Source organism: Dermacentor variabilis, chromosome 7, assembly GCF_050947875.1.
Source record: "Dermacentor variabilis isolate Ectoservices chromosome 7, ASM5094787v1, whole genome shotgun sequence".
NCBI lineage: Eukaryota > Metazoa > Arthropoda > Arachnida > Ixodida > Ixodidae > Dermacentor > Dermacentor variabilis.
In genome coordinates this window covers 63,813,217-63,831,960 of record NC_134574.1, presented here as the reverse complement: position 1 = coordinate 63,831,960, position 18,744 = coordinate 63,813,217, and the positions used below count along the sequence as shown (strand labels likewise).

Below are 18,744 nucleotides of genomic sequence, written 5' to 3'. Positions count from 1 at the left end.
TCCGTTATGTGGCTCCTTGAACATGCCGTATTAAATGCGGCCGGAAATATGGCTACCTCATTGTAAACTATTTTATCATGTTGCCGATTTGACTTCCAGTTACAGCACAATCCCGCTTTTTCAGGTATGACGTACCGAGCTCTAAATCATGCCATGTCATGTTCTCCAAATTGACCTGTGTGGCCTCATATTGACGCGACAAGACAATTCCACCGCACCCACCGGTTCTAGAAGGAGCACCACTTGAAGAAGTGGATTTATTTCTATCAACACTACCTTGCTAATCAGTACCTCGCTTCGCACTGAACTGTGTGCGCTTGGAAATGCTAGAATGAGGAAATTGTCTCAAACTGGAAAGCTAGTAGCCCATCTCTACGATAGGAAAGAGACTTTGGCTTAAAACTCTTACCTTTTTATTTCTTTAGAGGAGTATACATTGGGCGTGTACATAACTGTGCTTGAAGCTTTTTGTTCGGTCATCTTGTGCTTTCTCTATGCAAAAACAATCTTTTCACTTGGGTCTTAGAAGGAATTTTCCATGTGGAACTTTGGTGCCCAGCGACAATCTGTTTGATTACCTCCTGGAGCAGGGACTGGATAGAATACGAGATGTTCTTTCTGCGATTCGGAGGGCTGCAGTGCTTTGAGTGATGCTGGCGCACGTTAATTTCGCTTTTAAAAGAATGCTTACTTAGTTAGGCATTAGGCCACCTCAAGAGAAATTGCATGCTCGTCAGACTCAGGCCAAACCTAATTTTCTGAAGCTCGGAATTAATTTACAGGTATTTGATTTTTTTTTCACAGAAAATAGGACCTCATATTTTGTTGGTATCTCGAGAACCAAATTGGATGCTTGGACAATCGGTGAGCGCGCATAATTTGCAGTTCTTGAAGACGTTTTATTTAATAACTAGCTTCTCTCATCACACTTTATGAAACCATTTAAACATTCTTCTCATGAAAAAGATCCCTTTCTTGCGATTTCCTTTCTATGGGTCTGTAGCCTGCCACAAGGCCTTATGCATAAAAAATGGCAAGGTAATCAACCGGATGTTTGACCCAAATTGATGGCTTAAAACTCTTACCTTTTTATTTCTCTAGAGGAGTATACATTGGGCGTGTACATAACGGTGCTTGAAGCTTTTTGTTCGGCCATCTTGTGCTTTCTCTATGCATTGCTAACCATCCTCCTATCATTCATATATATGTTTCTGTAGCATTCTTTCCGACGACAAGGCAGGCGTTGTGCCCTTTCCGTTGGCAGCTGTCAGGCTGCACTTTTCTCTCTGTTTTGCCCTTTCATTATTGCACGTTTTTTTCAACCCAAACGCCAACAATAATAAGCTGTTTCTACATCGTGTTGATGTATCTCACGTCACATATTTCATGGCGTGCGACGTGGAGATAGGCTTGTAGTTCCTTTCGGTCGATGTCACACACAAACAAAACTTGTCACGTCATATGTGCAGTGTTGATGCAGTATCAGAAACTGATGCGCATGTTCTGACCCTCTAAACATTATAATTAGCATATTAAGCATTGCCGTCTCATGCGCCGATAAGCACAACCGTTAGTCCAATACGGGGTAAATTCGGTGAGTGAGACACAGCTACTGTATTTTCAAGACAGTACCTTTATTAGCAAGCTTCTCCACTCGCCCTTTTGTATCGAGTGTGTGTGTCATCAGGCTCTTTCTTGTGCTCATCCCGAAGATAGTGCAGTCCAGAGCCGTTTCCATAGGTAAGTGCAGTCTTAAAACGTGGGTCCGTTCGGAGGAGGCGCAGATTAAAAGCCTGGCTCATTCCGTGGGTCTGTGCAGTCATACGTCTGGACATATCTGGAAGATAGAGGAGTGAAAAAACTGAAGCAGTATGGCGTAGCTCGTGCTGCCTTCACGTGAGGGTTGATGCGACAGTGCAGTAACTCTCTCTTCATGTCACCTCCGACTCGCTCAGGAAGCCATTGTCATGGATGGAGGTAAAGTAGAGGTAGAATCGCGTTCTCACTTTATAATTGACTGTGATACGTCTAGCCACGATATTACAGAGCAGCACATTAGAACCGTGCCGATGCTCTCTCTATTGACTGGTTTTCGCACTTACTGAAGACTATTAACGAAGCCGTTGAAAGGTTGAGGGAAACCGCACGTGCTGGGTTCGAATTTCTTAATTGTTTGATGCAAGGCTGGCGTTTTTTGTGTGCAGACATATTATATCTTTGCTCCGTTTGACCACTTTATTAAATTCTCCTGCGACGTTAGTTATAGGCAACATGCTAAGGCCACATGTAGCTCCGTGAAATATTTACCTCACACAAGTTAAAATGAGAAGCACGTGTAGAGCAATTTCCGACATGGATTTACATGACCTGGAGAGTCCTCCTACCTTTCGCTTATACTAATTACTAATTTTCAAACAGGATTAGTTGCCGACATAGTAGACAGAAAATTTTGGATTACCTGTGGCATGGTTGGGTCTTGCTGCGCAAATGATTTAGCAACAAAGAACTCAGTAATTCATAAAATATTGCAAAAGTTGTGAGAACGGTGGGTGTCGTAGATTCTTATGAGTTCGGCCAAACAGTCAGTTCGTGCGTCAGTAATCTTCATTGGTCTCTTCAACGAAATTTGAACCCTAGCATCCTTCCTGACGTCCATATGTGGGTCCTGCCAAATGCTTAATGAATTCAGTACGTGGTTTTCGCATATCCTGACAGAAACTATTTCCGTTTGAGTGTGCAAGGAGCTTTTTGTAATAAATGCACATGCAAGTCATTGGTTATCATTCGTTATTCAGAAGGTGTTGCCCATCATGAGCGGAAATAGTTACAAATTTTCCTGAATGAAAACTGTGATAAAATATACGCTCAGTTTACATGTCCTCTTATTAGAATATGGATGCAGTATAAAAACATCAGCATACATAATGGAATGTTTACTTGAAATCACCGATCATTTGCAGATGAACGAATCACATGTAAATTTAGCTATCAGTAAAATTCTGGTGCGAGTCCTTCCCAGTACCGTCTACAGAAACGCATTGTGTACCAGCCAGGCTCTTAGGAGTCGAGCACTAGAGTTTTCTTAACATGCTTTATCTGTAGTACCTGAATGGTGGCGTATGGTACTTTTACTGTCGGCAACGCTTTGCTCAATGAGGTGTGACAGCAGAATGAGAGCGAGTATATCGTGCGAAAGTATTATCAGCACTTGTTCAGCTGATCTCGGTCAACTGGTTGGTTATTATCTATTTTGGTCAGGGTAACATGGTATCGCAGTGACGCTACACGTATGCGACCCATTTTTCCCGCGGCGATTAGGAAAGCTTTGATGAATAAATATACGCTAATGGGGCTTAAAACGCTTAATGTCTGAATTGGTTAAATAATGATGACTCGGTAACGAGGACGTGTACAAATTGTCAGTAAGAAAGATTAATTGCTTGACAGAAAGGCCTTGTGGTGCACCGTGGGGCGGCGGCGTTGGTATAAACAAGCAGCGTGGAGGAAAATATAACAACAAATCACAAGAAATTACCGCAAGAACAAGTAGACCCTTAAGGGGTTGTTTCTCAGAGGTACAAGAAAAGATAAAAAAAGAAAGGCTGCACACATCCACGCAATTGCGTGTACAAAGTTTCATCAAAAAACAGTTGAAAGGTTAATGTCACTTATTTCACCTTAAGGGCACTTGGGAATTACTTATGTGGTATAAGTGCGCAGTCTAAATGCAATAAAAATCTAAGAAATTCTTCAGACAAAGACGGTTAGGTACTGGAAGCTTCATCGCGTCATTCTGCACTGATGAAAGGAAACTGTAAACGAAGGAGGCATGAACGAAAATTTTAGTCAGCACACTTTGGCGACAACATTAGTTGTCAATGACGCAGCATTCTGAAGGACTTCACTTGAGTCCTGCGTTGTGCCAACATTGTAGCATGGTGTTAACAGCGCAGCGTATTTTGAAACGGGCGCAGGACCCAAAATAAATTCTCTCGCGAATGGTCCGGCGCTGTAGTGAGTTGAAAATAAAGCGCTACGGACTATCAGGATTCAGAGGTACCTAGTAATTTAGCGGTATATTCAGGAGCGTGTTCTGGGCTCCTCACGTGATACAGGCACAAGGGAGACTCGCTCATCGCCTCCTTGGAGTAACGGGGAAAATTCCAGGCTTATCCAATTGCAATAGGCATAAAAATGACTACAGACCTGTCGAAGAACTGTAGACACAAATGCAAGCATTGGAATCCGTAAGTGATTTCACAAATTTCTTGCTAAATGAAAAGTAAAATCGAATGTAAAAAAAAACTACGAAGCGCTTGAATGCCGACATTCAGATAAACAGTGATTTCTCTAAAGACCTCCCAGGAGGGGCACACGCTCCCTCGTGTTTCTTCTTGATGGACACCCTCCACTCACTTTTGTTCCTTAATTCATGAGAATTTTTGTTACAGGTGATGGGGAATTGTGTTCAGCAGTGCCGAGAGAACTTGACATGCACACGAATGGACACATCGTCCCACTAATTTAGTTTAATTTAGTCAATGGTTGGGATATGCAAAGTGCATGTGCTAGTACATATTCAGCCAGTTGTGTGTAGCAGCCATCAATCCGTATCTACATGTATCTACGCAATGCACATCGTCGTTCCTTATAGCAAAGCTCCGATAGACATCTTCCGCATGCGTGTACAATGTCAAGCATGAGTTTAAGTTCCTGGTCTTTGTGTAGAGGATGAATTGTACGTTGTCTTTGTTCATCCGTTTCGTCTGTTCGAAATACGATATTAGACCTTGTGTAAAGTGAAGTAGTTTTTCTCAATCTTTGTCATGAAGGTTGCAGTCGTAAACGTTAATAGTCCTGCGCGAAACATCAAGGACAAAAATATAAAAGGTGACTACCGCATTTCCTCTATCCTCAACCTCCGCCGAAGAAAATTTGAACAAACTCGCTAATTTTAATTCCCGAGGAGATCCCTGCAGATGAATAGACAAAAACAAGTTATGTTTGCTAAGTGAAGTACTTACATTAAGTAGCGCAAACTTACTTTCACGCACTCTGCGCCATGTCTCAACTTACAGTATTTCTTGGTCGCATGAATCACCCTGTTGATGCTGCGTGCTAAGCAAAAGCGTAAATGTGCATATACTACACATTCGCCACTTACAGATCAACTGCGTATGCAAAGGCAATGTATGTTCTCTAAAACTGAGTTTATCTGGTTTAACACAATTACTTGTTTTCCTTATGAGATGTAATTCTTCGTTAATTAAAACACATAATTGTGTAAGGGTGTACTAGGAATTTATTTGCCTATTAGTAGCTATTGTGCCCTTTGTGTACCCAGATTTTTCACACACTCTGCTAGCTGCTTGTGGGTTCCTGTTTTGCTGCGAAATCTCCATGAGAAAAATATTACTCTTGAAATAAATACCATGTCGTTGCATCAGGAGAAACACATCTAGGATAGCTTCGTAAAGGTGAATTCGAGACACATGCAGTAGAGCATATTGCAGTTGACTACAGTGGTTTCGACCCTTACGGTACTGCGATCTTTGGTCGAATTATCTCGAAGGTCGAATTAACAAACGGAAGCAACATGAAGGAATTTCAATTCTTTCTTGCTTGAAATTAGTGTATCGTTGTCGCCAGATTATTGCAACACAGCACTAAAACAAGTACACACGTCATTGTCGGTCAGTAACCGACAGATCTCAACACTGTCGTTGGCAATGACAAAATCGTCAAAAGGGGCTTTCATCAGGGCACATTGCAAGTCGTCATCTCTCTGCAGCACAGGTTGCTGACGTCGTCATCTCTCTGCAACATAGGTTGCTGAGGAAGAAGCAGGTGCGTCGTGTGCAGAAGTGTTTGTTCTTTCAAACTGCTAATTAACTCTACGCGCATAATGGGACACCGGTGGGTATCTAATAAACGGAAGCGACATGCTTTCTTATTCGAAATATTCTAGCTTTCCTTCCATACCCATGTAACATTCATACCGGATGCCCAGTGTGTTCGAAATAGAACAAAAGTCGGCATAATGAAAGTCGAATTAACGGGAGTTCCCTGTAGACGAACGTTAAAAGTAGTGCTAAAGTAACAAGCTGATACTGTTTGAAAGTTTCTAACAGGGATAAAGGGCCTCAGAAAGGCTAGCCTACGTTTCGATAGATGGGCCAACTTCGTTAAAGGCGGACTTCTCATCTTCGACAGGTTAGCGTTGACGGCAGGCTTAGTTTAGTGTTATAAGTAACCTGTCTAGGATGACAAGGGCGGCTCGAACAAAGATAGTCCCAACTACCGAAACTCAAGGCGACCCCTTCTGATGTGCTTTATGCTTGTCTGCAACTTTTATGCTGCTGTGTGCTACGGCATCTGCCAGCCTCTTTCTTCAAGATGATAATGTTGTATTGTTTCCTTATCTTGGCCCGAGTACATCCAGATACGCAGAGCGAAGAGCACTAAAGTTGGCGAATGACCAATACACACGGTCAGTCATGAAATCTACTAAGGATCACTTAACCTAATCAAACGGCACTTGTTTCCTTCTAGATGGCTGAACGGTTGTCTATTGAAAGTATTTGCAGCTTATTGTGCTTTTGGGGCGTGAAATGTGAGATGGCCCATGAACTAAACTTTGTCTTTCTATCAAGGCGCATGATGTCCCTACGCGCAGCAGCTTACTACAGGACTTGAAACATCTCACCAGTCCCATGTATTTACAACATATAGCGAGAGTCTACACGTATACACCAACGGTTCGGTCACATCATGTGCCACAATGGCCGCATTTCTTCATCCCGCAACTTGGCGCGACTCGGCGATATCAACTGGACTACAAATGGACACCTGGGGTTGTGCAACCGGCTGCAACACGGGCGGTAGTACGTTTTATCAGAGCTGAGACGCCTAATAGATGAACAGCGTTCTGTGATTCCAGAAGATTGTTGCAGGAGCTGAAGTACTTTTTGAAGAAAGAACCACGCTGCCTGATGGTACAGAAAATCGCCAAACTTGATCACAGTGTTGAGCGAGGTGGCCACATTACCACATTCTAACGGGTTACCGGTCATTGGGCGATTAGTAATGAACTCGCTGATAGCGACGCATGATCAGCATTCTCTTCCTCTGATGCAGTATGGATTGTCTACTCACGACCTGACGCGAACTCCATGTTTAAGGCACTCCTGCACGAACTTACAGCAACATACGGAGCCCACGCTGACACAAACGTCTACATGTAATCGACCGAGATTGCAAATCCCCTTTGCCCCGGTAAGTTACGTGCAGCAAAGTGCTATTGCAACGCAGGATTTGTCTGGGCCTTGCTTTATCTCGCCGCTACGCTAACTTCATCGGCCAGTCTAACCACCCTGTCGGATGCCTAAAACGCTGAAACACATATGTTATTGACCAGCATATATGCCGGAGCAACGGATGCTTGATAATTTCCTAGCCAGTGCAGGGAGGCAACCACAGTCGGAGCAAGCTATTCTCGGCACATGACCTGACACAGTGACTTCAATTCGGACAACTAACGCCCTGTTGAAGTTTCTGCATGGCAGGGAACTAGATGAGCGATTCTAGGGTTGTTCCTCTCCAAAAGTGCATCATCGCGTTAATTCCAGTACCTTCACTCCTCTTCGTTCTTCCCCAGTGCAGAGTAGCGGAATAAAGCACTCTTGCTCAGGTAGACTTCTTTGTCGTTCCTTGTTACATTTGCGAACAAGTTGTCATGCTTGCAAACAAACGATTCTTAAGTGAAAAGGTGGAGCGACTATAAAAATCACAATTTCCCTACCGCAGTTGATCCCTCCGTGGTTCTCATCTAAAACACTGCTAGTGTGCATTTGCAGTTGTCAATGTAGATAACATCATAGTCAGAGCAGCAAGCTTACACACATTGTCTGTACTGCGTACGGCATTATTGCAGGGGACAGAACGTCAGCAAAAATTAGGGTGACATTCCTGTGGCGTAAGTGCTCCAGTATTTTCTCTGGAACAAAGAGAAGTGATCATAATCTGCTTGCAATTTGATGAAATAAGAGCTCTAGCTAAGCATGCAAGGCGCGAAAGGTTGAAGCTGTCCCTCATCTTTTCCACGGAACGCGTATCTGAGCTCTCTCGGCACTGCTGTTCTTAGCGATTGCATTTCGCAAGGAACCCCATTACTTCCATCAGTCGGCTCTTAGGGTTTTGTACAAATAATTTCGGCACTATGTTTTGTGTAGTGTATGAAGCCTGGACTTCAATGGCTAACTGGATCATGACTAAAGTGGAGCGAACAGTTGTTATTTTTATTTCATGAGCAACTGACCGGATTCTTTACTTGCGTAGCAGAAAGTTCGCATTGCAGATAACGAAAAAAAGGTGACATCTAGGTCATGGCTCTGCCCAAAGTAGCGCAGGACTTGGAAGTATAGTAGGCCTCATTTTGCGCACACCGCGACAGAGATATCAGCTTGCGTAAATATTCGTGGACCTCATTGTTCTCCAGCGCATAAAAACAGGTGCATGTGCCTCTAGTTTACCTTCAGGCTTGTGGCACAGGCGCTTCAAGATGAAATCCTGCATTTTCCTTGCTTTCGTGACCACCGCATTTGGTAGGTGCCGCTTTTTTGTTGCCAGGCGTATTTCGTAAGTTACAATTTTGATGAGTAGATTTAAGCCGTTATGCTGTAAATAGAAGTGTTAGTAAGATTTGGTGGTGTATATTCAGATGGCCTCCTGGCCACCTCTAATGGATTCAATACAAATTCGGCAGTACTTAGATTACAAACAATGTCGCTGTTATTTGAAATGGTCCATATGTAGTTTGTGAACCTTAAACAAGCCCTTCCCCTGCGGTGGCGTCATAGTGGCTTTGCTGTTGAGCTGCTAAGCTCCAAGGCGCGGGATCAAACCCGGCCACGACAGCCGCAAGAACACGCGTGTGCCCGGTACTGCGCGCATGTTAAAGCGCCCCAGGTGGTGGTCAAGATTATTCTGGAGCCTCCCACTATGACGTGCCTTATAATCACATGCTGGTTTTGACACGTGCAACCCAAGAACTTTTTAAACATTGCACTTGCTTTTTAAGAGTACTTAAGAATATCATTTAGGAAAATGACAGGCCATTGTGCAAGAGAACATCACTGAGCTTTTTTCAGAAGATGAGCAGGTAGATTTGTCCTGTGTTACCCGCTCAGAAGCTTACTTTTATGTAGGAAGAGCTAGATATAGAAATAACGGCGATTTTCTTCTCCAATCTATATTACTCATTTAGAAAGCTCAGCACATGGTAAAATATTGAGACGTGTACTTAGCTTTATCGGGCGACCACGTTTCGCCGCCGAACAAATGTTATCGCACAGCGCGGGACGCGCCTGCATGTATCCGAAGTTTCTGGAAAGTTATGGATGCTTCTATTCGCTTTCTGTTGTCGCCGAACCTTATGTTATCTGATTTCATCGTCTGACGCGAATTGTGTAGAACTTTTTGGAAGGCACGCGGGTCCCAACGATTAGTCGGGAACATTCGACGATTGATGTATAAAAGCCGACGCGCTTGACCCGTTGATCAAATTTTCGACGATCGCCTACTTTGTCCGCCGCTATCGCTGTGCTATAAGTATAGCCTGTCTTGTGGGCACAGGGGGTGCTATTCTCGACACGCATGGCGGCTGCACGGCTGCCATTATCCGCCATGTTTACTCTCGGATTGGCTGTGGAGAGCTCACGTACCTTAAAATTCGTGCCGGGAAACGGAAGTTTTGTGAAATGTCATTTGGCGTTTTCATCAAGATGACGAAACATGACGTGGAGCTGCAAATTTTATGGACTAATACACTTTTTTGGTTCTTGGCAGATATATTGTGGTGTTAGCGCTTCAAAAAGAATGTGAGCGGTAGCGTGCAGAAGCAAGTGCAATGCATATGCAATTGCGCGAATACGTGGTGGCTATCCAAGATATGCGCCATGCCAGCTTGCTAATTGGCTGAAGGAATATCTCATGAGGAGCGTCACAGGAAGGGCTGCTTCGTAAACGTCATTTTGACGATGTGTGACGTTGCGCTGGGCCGCCATTGCTGAGATTTTCCGCCATAATTTTTGCTGCGACGAGCCGCGCGAATTATGCGAATGAGCATCCATATGCAATGGCAGCCGAGAGGAATGCGTATCGCCACATTTTCCCCGTCGTTTGGCACCACGAAAATATTTTGTTCATAACGCGTGCTCATAGTATTTGCATCGCTCTCGCGGGGTGTTGGCATTTGTGTTTGGGGCCATAATTTTTTAAAAGAACGCATTTATACGAAATAATATTGGCTGAACATAGCAAACTTTCGGCAATGTTGTCCATTTTTCACTGCTGCATTTGTATTGTAATCAAGATTAATGCCTTTTCACACAATCAAAAGTTATGACAATGGCCTCTTTCTAATTTATAAAAAGAAATGTACGCAAGACGGCGCCTTGAAGTTTCCTACCTCGGTGCCAGTAACCAGCGAAATGAACAAGAGATGGGGAGTGCCGGCAAGGTCGATTCAAATAGGTCGCGAAGCTTCGGGCGAAAAGCGGTTCAGTACAGATCGTCACCGACATCAGCATGGGGGGTTATGGGAGCTGCGATTGAAGCGCGACTATGTTTGGAGGGAACAAACATTTGGAAAGAAAAACGCGTTTTTTAATTCAAACGAGACACAGTTAGATTCATTCAACGAAAATAAAATTCCTAGACAGTTTTATACATTCTTGACAAGTTAAGAAAATACAAGTTTAATTTTATTATTATTAATAAATGCATTTCTTTTAAGCGCCCATCGCTACAGGGGGCGTTGACGCCACTATCACTCGCAATGCAATGCACGTCTTGAAATGGGCAGAAAGGCGCACTCGTATCACCTGTTGAAATACGCCCCCCTCACAGCTTGTGCTTTCTTGCTTGTCAAAGTTTGTCTGAATTTGGTGACGCGGGTAGCTTCATTGCTTTTTAATCTGTTCAGTCAAATGTGAGTTACGACCGCCAGATAATTGTGTAGTTGTCTTCGTGCGACCGTGCTGGCCGACGGGCTTGGCATCCAACAATAGGATCAGCACTCTACACCTAAAGCTTTCGTCGGCCTCCAAAGAAAGTATGTTCTGTGCAGGGATGCGATTTCGACAACCGTACGGCTGGCCTTTTCCTGCATCGCTTTCCACGCTGAAAGCTCGAAACGCCCATCAAGTCGAATGGCGGGGCATTTGAATATATAGCTCCAAAGGAAGAACAACGAAACAAATTTCGCGCCTTCGAAAACAAAATGACGTCACTTCTGCTTTTAACGGGCATGGGGTCACATTATTGTTTCTTCCGCCGGAAGTGTTCCCACCACATACAGATGGCGCTAAGCCCCATGGACCGCCGATGGACCGCCATGTTTTGAACGTATGGGCTCCTATGGAAGCTTCGCTACCAGGTATACATTTACCTTGGTGCCGGCGCTTGCGTCGCTGTAGTGGATATCTCTGGCGCGCGCAACGCTATCGGTGATACTCGGCCGTTCCTCAGCCAGCCGAGTCGGGCTGAATCACTTGCGTTTCACGAGATAGTGATAACGTGGCCTAGAACGTGCGCGCATCACCACTGGTAGGTCGCGTATGTTGTCTCAAGCAAGAAAACAGGCGCGTTGGCGCCAACATGCGATGACTCATTCCATTTTCCGGGGACACGCATCCTAGCTATTGAAGCAGACGATGGCTTGTAGTACGCAGCAGACGACGGAAGCGAGAAGCGTTTTCGACGGAATAATCATACGCTTTGAGATAGCTGCTTTATTTTTACTGCGGAGGAAAACTGTTTTGCTTCGCCGATAACGCTATATTCAGTGCCTTCATTTCTATTTCTTAGGCGAAACGTCAAGTTGGAGTCACGTTACGTAAGCAAAACGGGGCCACCAGCGCCATCTTGTTTGCGTCGCGCCTGCGTCATGCATCGAAGAAAATGGCGGAATGTCCAGAATAGCGCCCAGGTTCGCCCAATAAAAGTTAGTTTCGCGTTCACAGTATTGCTACTGTGTACTTCAACGTCATCACCACGTGACAATATACCGCACCTCGAATGCTAATTGATTTGCTGTGTCTTTCGAACAAGCGAAAATCCAAGCTTAATTTTACACCTAGCTTACAGCTTCATATCTACAATTGCGAAACGATTTATCAGAATTTCACGGTTTCTTTATGATTGTGTGACGCAAACTAACTACATGAGCGTGGACATAGCCAGCATAGGTATTTTTCATAATAACTTTCATTCTTTCATTTTAGTTTGTTTATTTGTGGACGTTCTTAAGACTATGCTAGCATCAAATAAATCTTAATTTGGTTGATTTATATGTTCACACGCGAAGACTGTCGATTGTAGACAGTTCTTATGTTCCTACAAAAGCAAGTCCTCGGAAGAGTTTCCGGTAGCCGCAGCTTCCTGTTAATTGCAATGAATTTCACAAGAGAAACTCATTCTTGGATTACAAAGACAATTTTTGCACAATCATTGGAAGAGTTTATTGAATTTTATACCTGTATTGAAAGTGTCGGTGCTGAGGCCTAAAAAATTTCTTAAACAGCAGATGAATATGTCTGAGGAAAGTAAACATCAAAATAATTCTGTGATTGAAGTTTCCTATTTCAATCAGGTGCCGTGGTGGCTTAGTGTTTTTGACATTGTGCTCTTTGTGCTACTGAGCGTGAGTTCAGGTGTTCGGTTGGCGACTATGACGACGGCATTGCCATGGAGGTGAAATAAGAGTAACATTACATGGGGTACTATTATAATCATTTAAATGAAAAACGCCGTTGGTTTGGTTCAGAAGTGCAGAATTTAAGCAATTACATCGTTCCAGCGTCACAGACACAATCACACCATAGGTGCCCCTTGGGCATGTGCTTGCTTCTAGTACTCTAAGCGGTAGGTACCGCTTGATGGCTTTTTAGCTTTGGGAAAGGAGAAAAATTGACGATCACATTTCTTTACTCTCAGCCGCGACAAATTTCGAGCAGCAATGCGGCCAGGGGCCCGAACCTGGACTCTGCAGAGCTTTTCTGCCGATGTGGTGGTACAACGCAAAAACAGGGAGATGTGAGGAGTTCGTCTATGGCGGTTGCGGGGGCAACGGTAACCGATACGAGACGAGGAGGGATTGCGAGGAAACCTGCTCGGCCAAAAAACGTGAGTCCTCAATATAAACTGAACAGGAAGGACACACAGTCGTTCCCACCGCTGCTAAGGCCAGGTAATGGCTTGTGCGTCTGCTTCAGTATGTAGCTAGACGTTACACCGTGAACTATTTGTAAAATACTTTAAACGAAAGTTTGCAATAAGTTGCTTAACAAGTAGCTCAGCACATGTGTAGAACATAGCTGCGAAGAAACGTGCGGTCATAGCAACGCCCCTTTCAAGGCGGTTGAAGAGGCGCTTGAACAGTAAAAGTCCGCAGTTTTAAGAATTTAGCAGGATGGTAACGAAAATATCCCAATGACGCCGTTCAGGGGTTTGTAATCCGAATACGCAGGGGGAGCTTTACGTGTACCGTTGTTGCTATTCGTATACAGAATAGGCACTCAGAACAGTAGGGGAAATAGTGGATGTCTTTTTGGCGACAGTGGGAACGTGCAACAGGGGAGGAAAGTCTCATTAGCACTACTGCACGCAATTTTCACTATCGTTTTGGCGCCATATATGTAAAGCAATCTTGGCCATTGAAAAGTTTTACCCAGTTAACGCAGATGGAAAACCGAAGCGCGAACTGCAGCATCGGCGTTCAAGAAGCAACAATGCCATAGCCTAAATTAAACACTTTCTAATAGTAAAAACAATTTTTATAATGTGTCACACTTGTGAAGCGAAAAAACGCAGACAAGTAGAAACAAGCCGGGCGATATGCAGGCGCTATGTTTCAGTACATCTATGGTCGAAATTTGTGGCGTTGTGGTGCAGATAGCTCGACAATTTGTCGAGTCTGCTTTGTGAGAATTATACGCAAGGAACTCGCCTCATGGGAAAGAAATCTGCGGAGGAATGAAAATAGGCTCGAGGGCATACATCAGACATTACCAAGTAATCAACGGCAGCATACCGTTATTCTTTAAAAGAAAAGTGTAACAATTGCATTCCAACAGTACTAACATATAGGCCAGAAACAGGGAGCAAACTTGAGGATAAGCCTACGTCTGCGTAAGGAAAGCTGGAACGAAAAATGTTAGGCGCAGCTATAAGAGAATGGAAGACCGCGGTGTTGATTAGATACCAAATGAGGTTGCCGATTCTATAGTTGATTTAAAAGGGAAGAAATGGCGCTGGGTAGGCCATGAAAGGCAGTAGGGCAGATGGCCGCTAGTTACAGGGGGGGAAGAGAAGCGCAGTCGAGAACGGCGGAGACCTTGATAGGGCGAACAAATTAGGAGTTTTTCAGGCATAGGATTCGGCCTACTGGCGAAAGGCATGGTAATTGGAGATCGCTGGCAGAGGCCTTAGTCGTGGCGTGGACGTAGTTTTATCACGGTGATAAACCCTGCAACTGTTCATACACCTTGTCTATAGTCTATAGACTGTCAATGACAATAAGTCAATCCGTTCCTTGGCAATTAACATACAATGTGAACGCATTCGTAACGGGCCTTCATTGACAAGACAGTTGTAGAGATTTCCGAACGTGGATTTTTATACGCCAACTGCAACAAAATTTTGGACCGTATTAAGAGCCTCGTTTAATATAGCGTGCATACAGAAGGGCCTCCGCGCAAAATTTGACTTTTGAAACACGAGCAAAAGGATCACGACAAGCTAAAAAAAACGGTGTTTGTGAAACTGAAACTTAAAGAATACGTCGCGATTACAACTCGCCGGAAGTAGTGCATGAACTAGAGCGTGGAGCTAGTTGACGTGACCTGTCAGATAAAGCCCCACCCACGGATGCTCGCGGTGCGCGTAAACATCTTGGATTTGGCGCGCTGAGGCTCACTTCATAACGACGACCACCAGGTTCGCGCATTGTCTGCTTGGGTCCTGTTTAAAGGCTGCCAAGAATAAAACTGCAGTCGATAGCCCTGCGGCTATGCCAAGATTGCCTTAGCGGTAAACGTTAGCCAAGCTGTTCAACTAAAGCAAACAGTTAGAAAACACGGTGCAAGATACAGCTATAAAACGTATCCTCTTGGGTCGTTAGAGGTCTGAGAATTGAACACCGTAGGTCTTAAGATCGGACCTTGCACCATGATACTTTAATCGTTTTTCCTTCATATAACAGCGTGGGAAACGTTGGCTGGGATACCCTATATTGTACTTATATATAACGAAAATTGCAAAAGTAGTTTTGTTACAGTTGGCCTTTAATATCACGCTAAATAATTGACAGACAGCACGGATACGTATACCCATTCGTAAAATACCTTCCTTCCGTCAATTCGGATATGTGTCAGTCTGCGGGCAGTCGAACGTGACAGAATAAGGCATCTCGAATGTGCTGCATTATGCTTCTTTCAGATTGTTAATATTCATTTTAAATTGGCTGACGTCTGTGACGTTGCGGGCTTCGGAAAGAGTGAAACCCAAAGAACCAAAACCTAAAAACAACAGAAAGGTATTTAGTATTAGATGAAAGCAAGTGTATATATATATATATATATATATGTATATGGACTAATCATGTTATTTTGCACGGTGAAAAGTGGGATAATTCTTGCTTACGTGCGCAGTATGAGGAACCTAGGATTGCTAATGACAGAATATGCTCCATTTTGCGTCTCTTGAGGTAAGGGCTCTTGTAAAAACAGGTAGATGCAAACTTACGCGCAGAACTTATGGAAACTTGCAAACTCTTCTGAATATGGCACCTGTTCTTGGCGTTTCATCTACAGTGGCGTACAGGAAAGCAGGAAGTGAGGCTGCTCAGGCTGAAGGAATAAAAAATACGGCGTCAGGTAAGCTGAAATTTACCTGTCATACTTTCCCAGAAAGAATAATAAATTCTTTATGTTTCTAAGCTTTCGAATTGCGTGCTGGATTGCATACTATAAAATGGAAAACGGCAACAGGCCGTTCGTGGAGCAGTTTGCGTTGTTCACTTCTGCTTCGTCGTTCGCCTTGGCCCATGTTCTTACCTAGTTTACTCCACCAGCATTTTGTTTTAGAATGTCAATGAACCGTGCAAAAAGTACGAGAACCACAAAAGCAAGTTTTGAAACAACATGTGCATCTAGTAAAACGTATCAGTAACCTGATAGCCTTGCAGTGTTTCTCTTTCTGTCCGTACTTCCATATAAAGTTGCAAATGAATGCACGAAGTATAGCAGAGATTAGGCCTGATGGCTGTAAAACAATAGCAATTCGCAATTGACCCTTTCCCCATTCGGAAGTGCGTCTCACGGCACTGTCATTTTGCCCAGCTAATGGATGCAGCCGTCATCCTTCAAATGAAGATGAAGTGCAAGCTTCAGACGATGGGGCTTATCTTTGGCACGTGGTTTCGTCACGAGAACCACGTCTACGTTTCTACAAATACAAAGTTTGTACAAATCTCAAAGTACAAGTACACGTGCTTTTACCCGCAGTTTGCAAAAAGATGACCATGGCGCCTATTGTTGACCGGGAAAGCTAGATTTAGAATTACGAAATGCATCTAGCCCCTAACATTACGCGCTGATGGGCATCTTGTAAGAACATACATAAGAATTTAAAACAAGGTTCACTTTTATGTATCATGCATTTCAGTCATCTTCGGGCACATTCCGCTGTTGAAGATATTACTCCTGCTGCCGACTTAGCCGTTCAACATACTTTAACTCCCATATAAGTCTGTCACTCCGAAATGTTTTCCAGCTTTTGTGGTTTATTTATGTCGCTCGTACTTCTCATATTCGACATTAGCTATTCTCAGGCTACTTTCACGTCCGGAACGTTACGACACGCTCACACGGGCGTGCCCTTCGCGTGCAGAAAATACGCGGAGTGCGGCTTTAGAGAAACGTAAAATGGACGTAAAATAGGAGACGGCTAATGTTGGCCGACAAGGCAAGGCCCAAAGGCTGTACATTTGTTTAGAGGGTTCTATCAGAGTGATAGAGACGTACCTGCGGGAAACAACTTGATCCTAAATGAGCAGCAATTGTAACATCAATGTCCTGTGCCACTATTTCCTTGCTTGCGAAATAACACGATTCATTTCATTTTATTTCCTTAAAGACCCCGTAGTAGGAGTATTACATAAGGGGTGGGAATACAACATGTAAAAACAAGTGTTACAATGCATTAAATTCCGTAGAGAAAAAGTTGTTACATCTTGAACAAATTGTGAAGAGCAGAACATGTGATAGCATGACAACTTCATTGTAGAGTGTTTCATAATTGATGCTCCTAATTCGCTGTAGCTAACGAACATTTCAGATTGCTGTTGCCTTGTATACTTCCCCCATTGTCTATAAAGAATTTAGATTATTCCCACGCATGCTACTCAAAGCTACCAAGAAATCGTGTACTTTTTGGCAAACGAACTACAGTTGAAAACATATGGGTGTATGAGGGAAAAGCAATCTAGCAACTTAATTAGCAAAAAACGAGCTAGTATATTTGACTCCTGTTCAAAAGACTCAAAATTTGCCCATGTGATAAAAAACGCGAGCTTGCAAAAAAATAAACACAGAAAACAGAAAAGTTGAAGTGGAAATTCCTTAAGGAGCAGAGTGAATATTGAATGACATACTATTCGCATTTTAAATGAAAGGCCGTAGCGGCGTTATCGAACAGAACCACTGTGTGGTACAGGATGCGGTCACTTCGATAATTTCTGTTTATGTTTTTTCTATTTACAGTATCAGTTGCAGACGTGTGCAGGAGACCAGCTTACCCTGGCCCTTGTATGGCATACTTCCCACGCTTCTACTACGAACCCAAGACCAATTCCTGCCACCCATTCATCTACGGAGGCTGCAAGAGCAACGGAAACAACTTCGAGACGCGCCGTGCCTGTACCGACTTCTGTGTTTCTGAGTTGGCCGTCTAAACCACGTCGCGGCCCGAATAAGAAGAGCTGACACATTATTCCCAGCATGGCGCTTCGGATTGCTCGAGCGACACAAGGTTGTGCGATACGAAAATAGAAGCCATGAATAGAGAGGCAGGAAGCACTTCTGGAACAACGATGATTGGTACACTGTAAATCGATTGACACCTTTAAGAGTGTTTTCTGCCGAGAATACGGGGCCTTTACACCTTTGATGGCGTAAGAGCGTATGTTATAGGCCAATTTGCATCCTAAAATGTGTGTAAAGTGGTTTATAGTGCATGAGTATCGGTGCACACAAGTGGTCAAGCGACATGATTGAATGAAATGCTAATAATCTAAGAACGTTTACGACTGTTTCCAGCTATAAGTGGAAACTTCTGTGAAGCCTTAAGGAATAAATGTGTCAGTACACGTTCTGTTCATTTCTTTACTCGACGGACTGCCGTTGTTACTGTGTGGCTATCAGGTTCTTCTGCTGAGCACAATGTCGATGGTGGGATCCCAGCCGCGGAGGCTGCATTTAGATGGGGTCAGAATGCGAAAGCGCTCGTGTATTCAGATATAAATGGATGGTACCGAACCCTAGGCGGTCCACATTCACCCAGAGTCTTCCAAAATGACATGCCTCATAATCAGATGATAGCTTTTAGAAGTGAAACTACAGAGCTCATTTTTCCTGTATGACGTCCCTCATAAATAAGTATGAGGTTTTTGTACCTTAAAACACA

The 18,744-nt window shown here is 43.7% G+C and overlaps 1 protein-coding gene across 1 annotated transcript in view; it reads left to right on the top strand.

The window, feature by feature from the left end:
* The window catches only part of LOC142587482 (kunitz-type serine protease inhibitor 6-like), a 74,565-nt gene extending 56,137 nt beyond the window's left edge, over window positions 1–18,428 (top strand). The window contains exons 2-4 of the mRNA XM_075698532.1: window positions 12,997–13,185; window positions 15,873–15,935; window positions 17,823–18,428. Of these exons, the coding sequence (XP_075554647.1) occupies window positions 13,065–13,185; window positions 15,873–15,935; window positions 17,823–18,013 (375 nt within the window). The 5' untranslated portion in view covers window positions 12,997–13,064 and the 3' untranslated portion in view covers window positions 18,014–18,428. The remainder of the gene's footprint in view (window positions 1–12,996; window positions 13,186–15,872; window positions 15,936–17,822) is intronic.
* The last annotated feature ends 316 nt before the right edge of the window (window positions 18,429–18,744 follow it).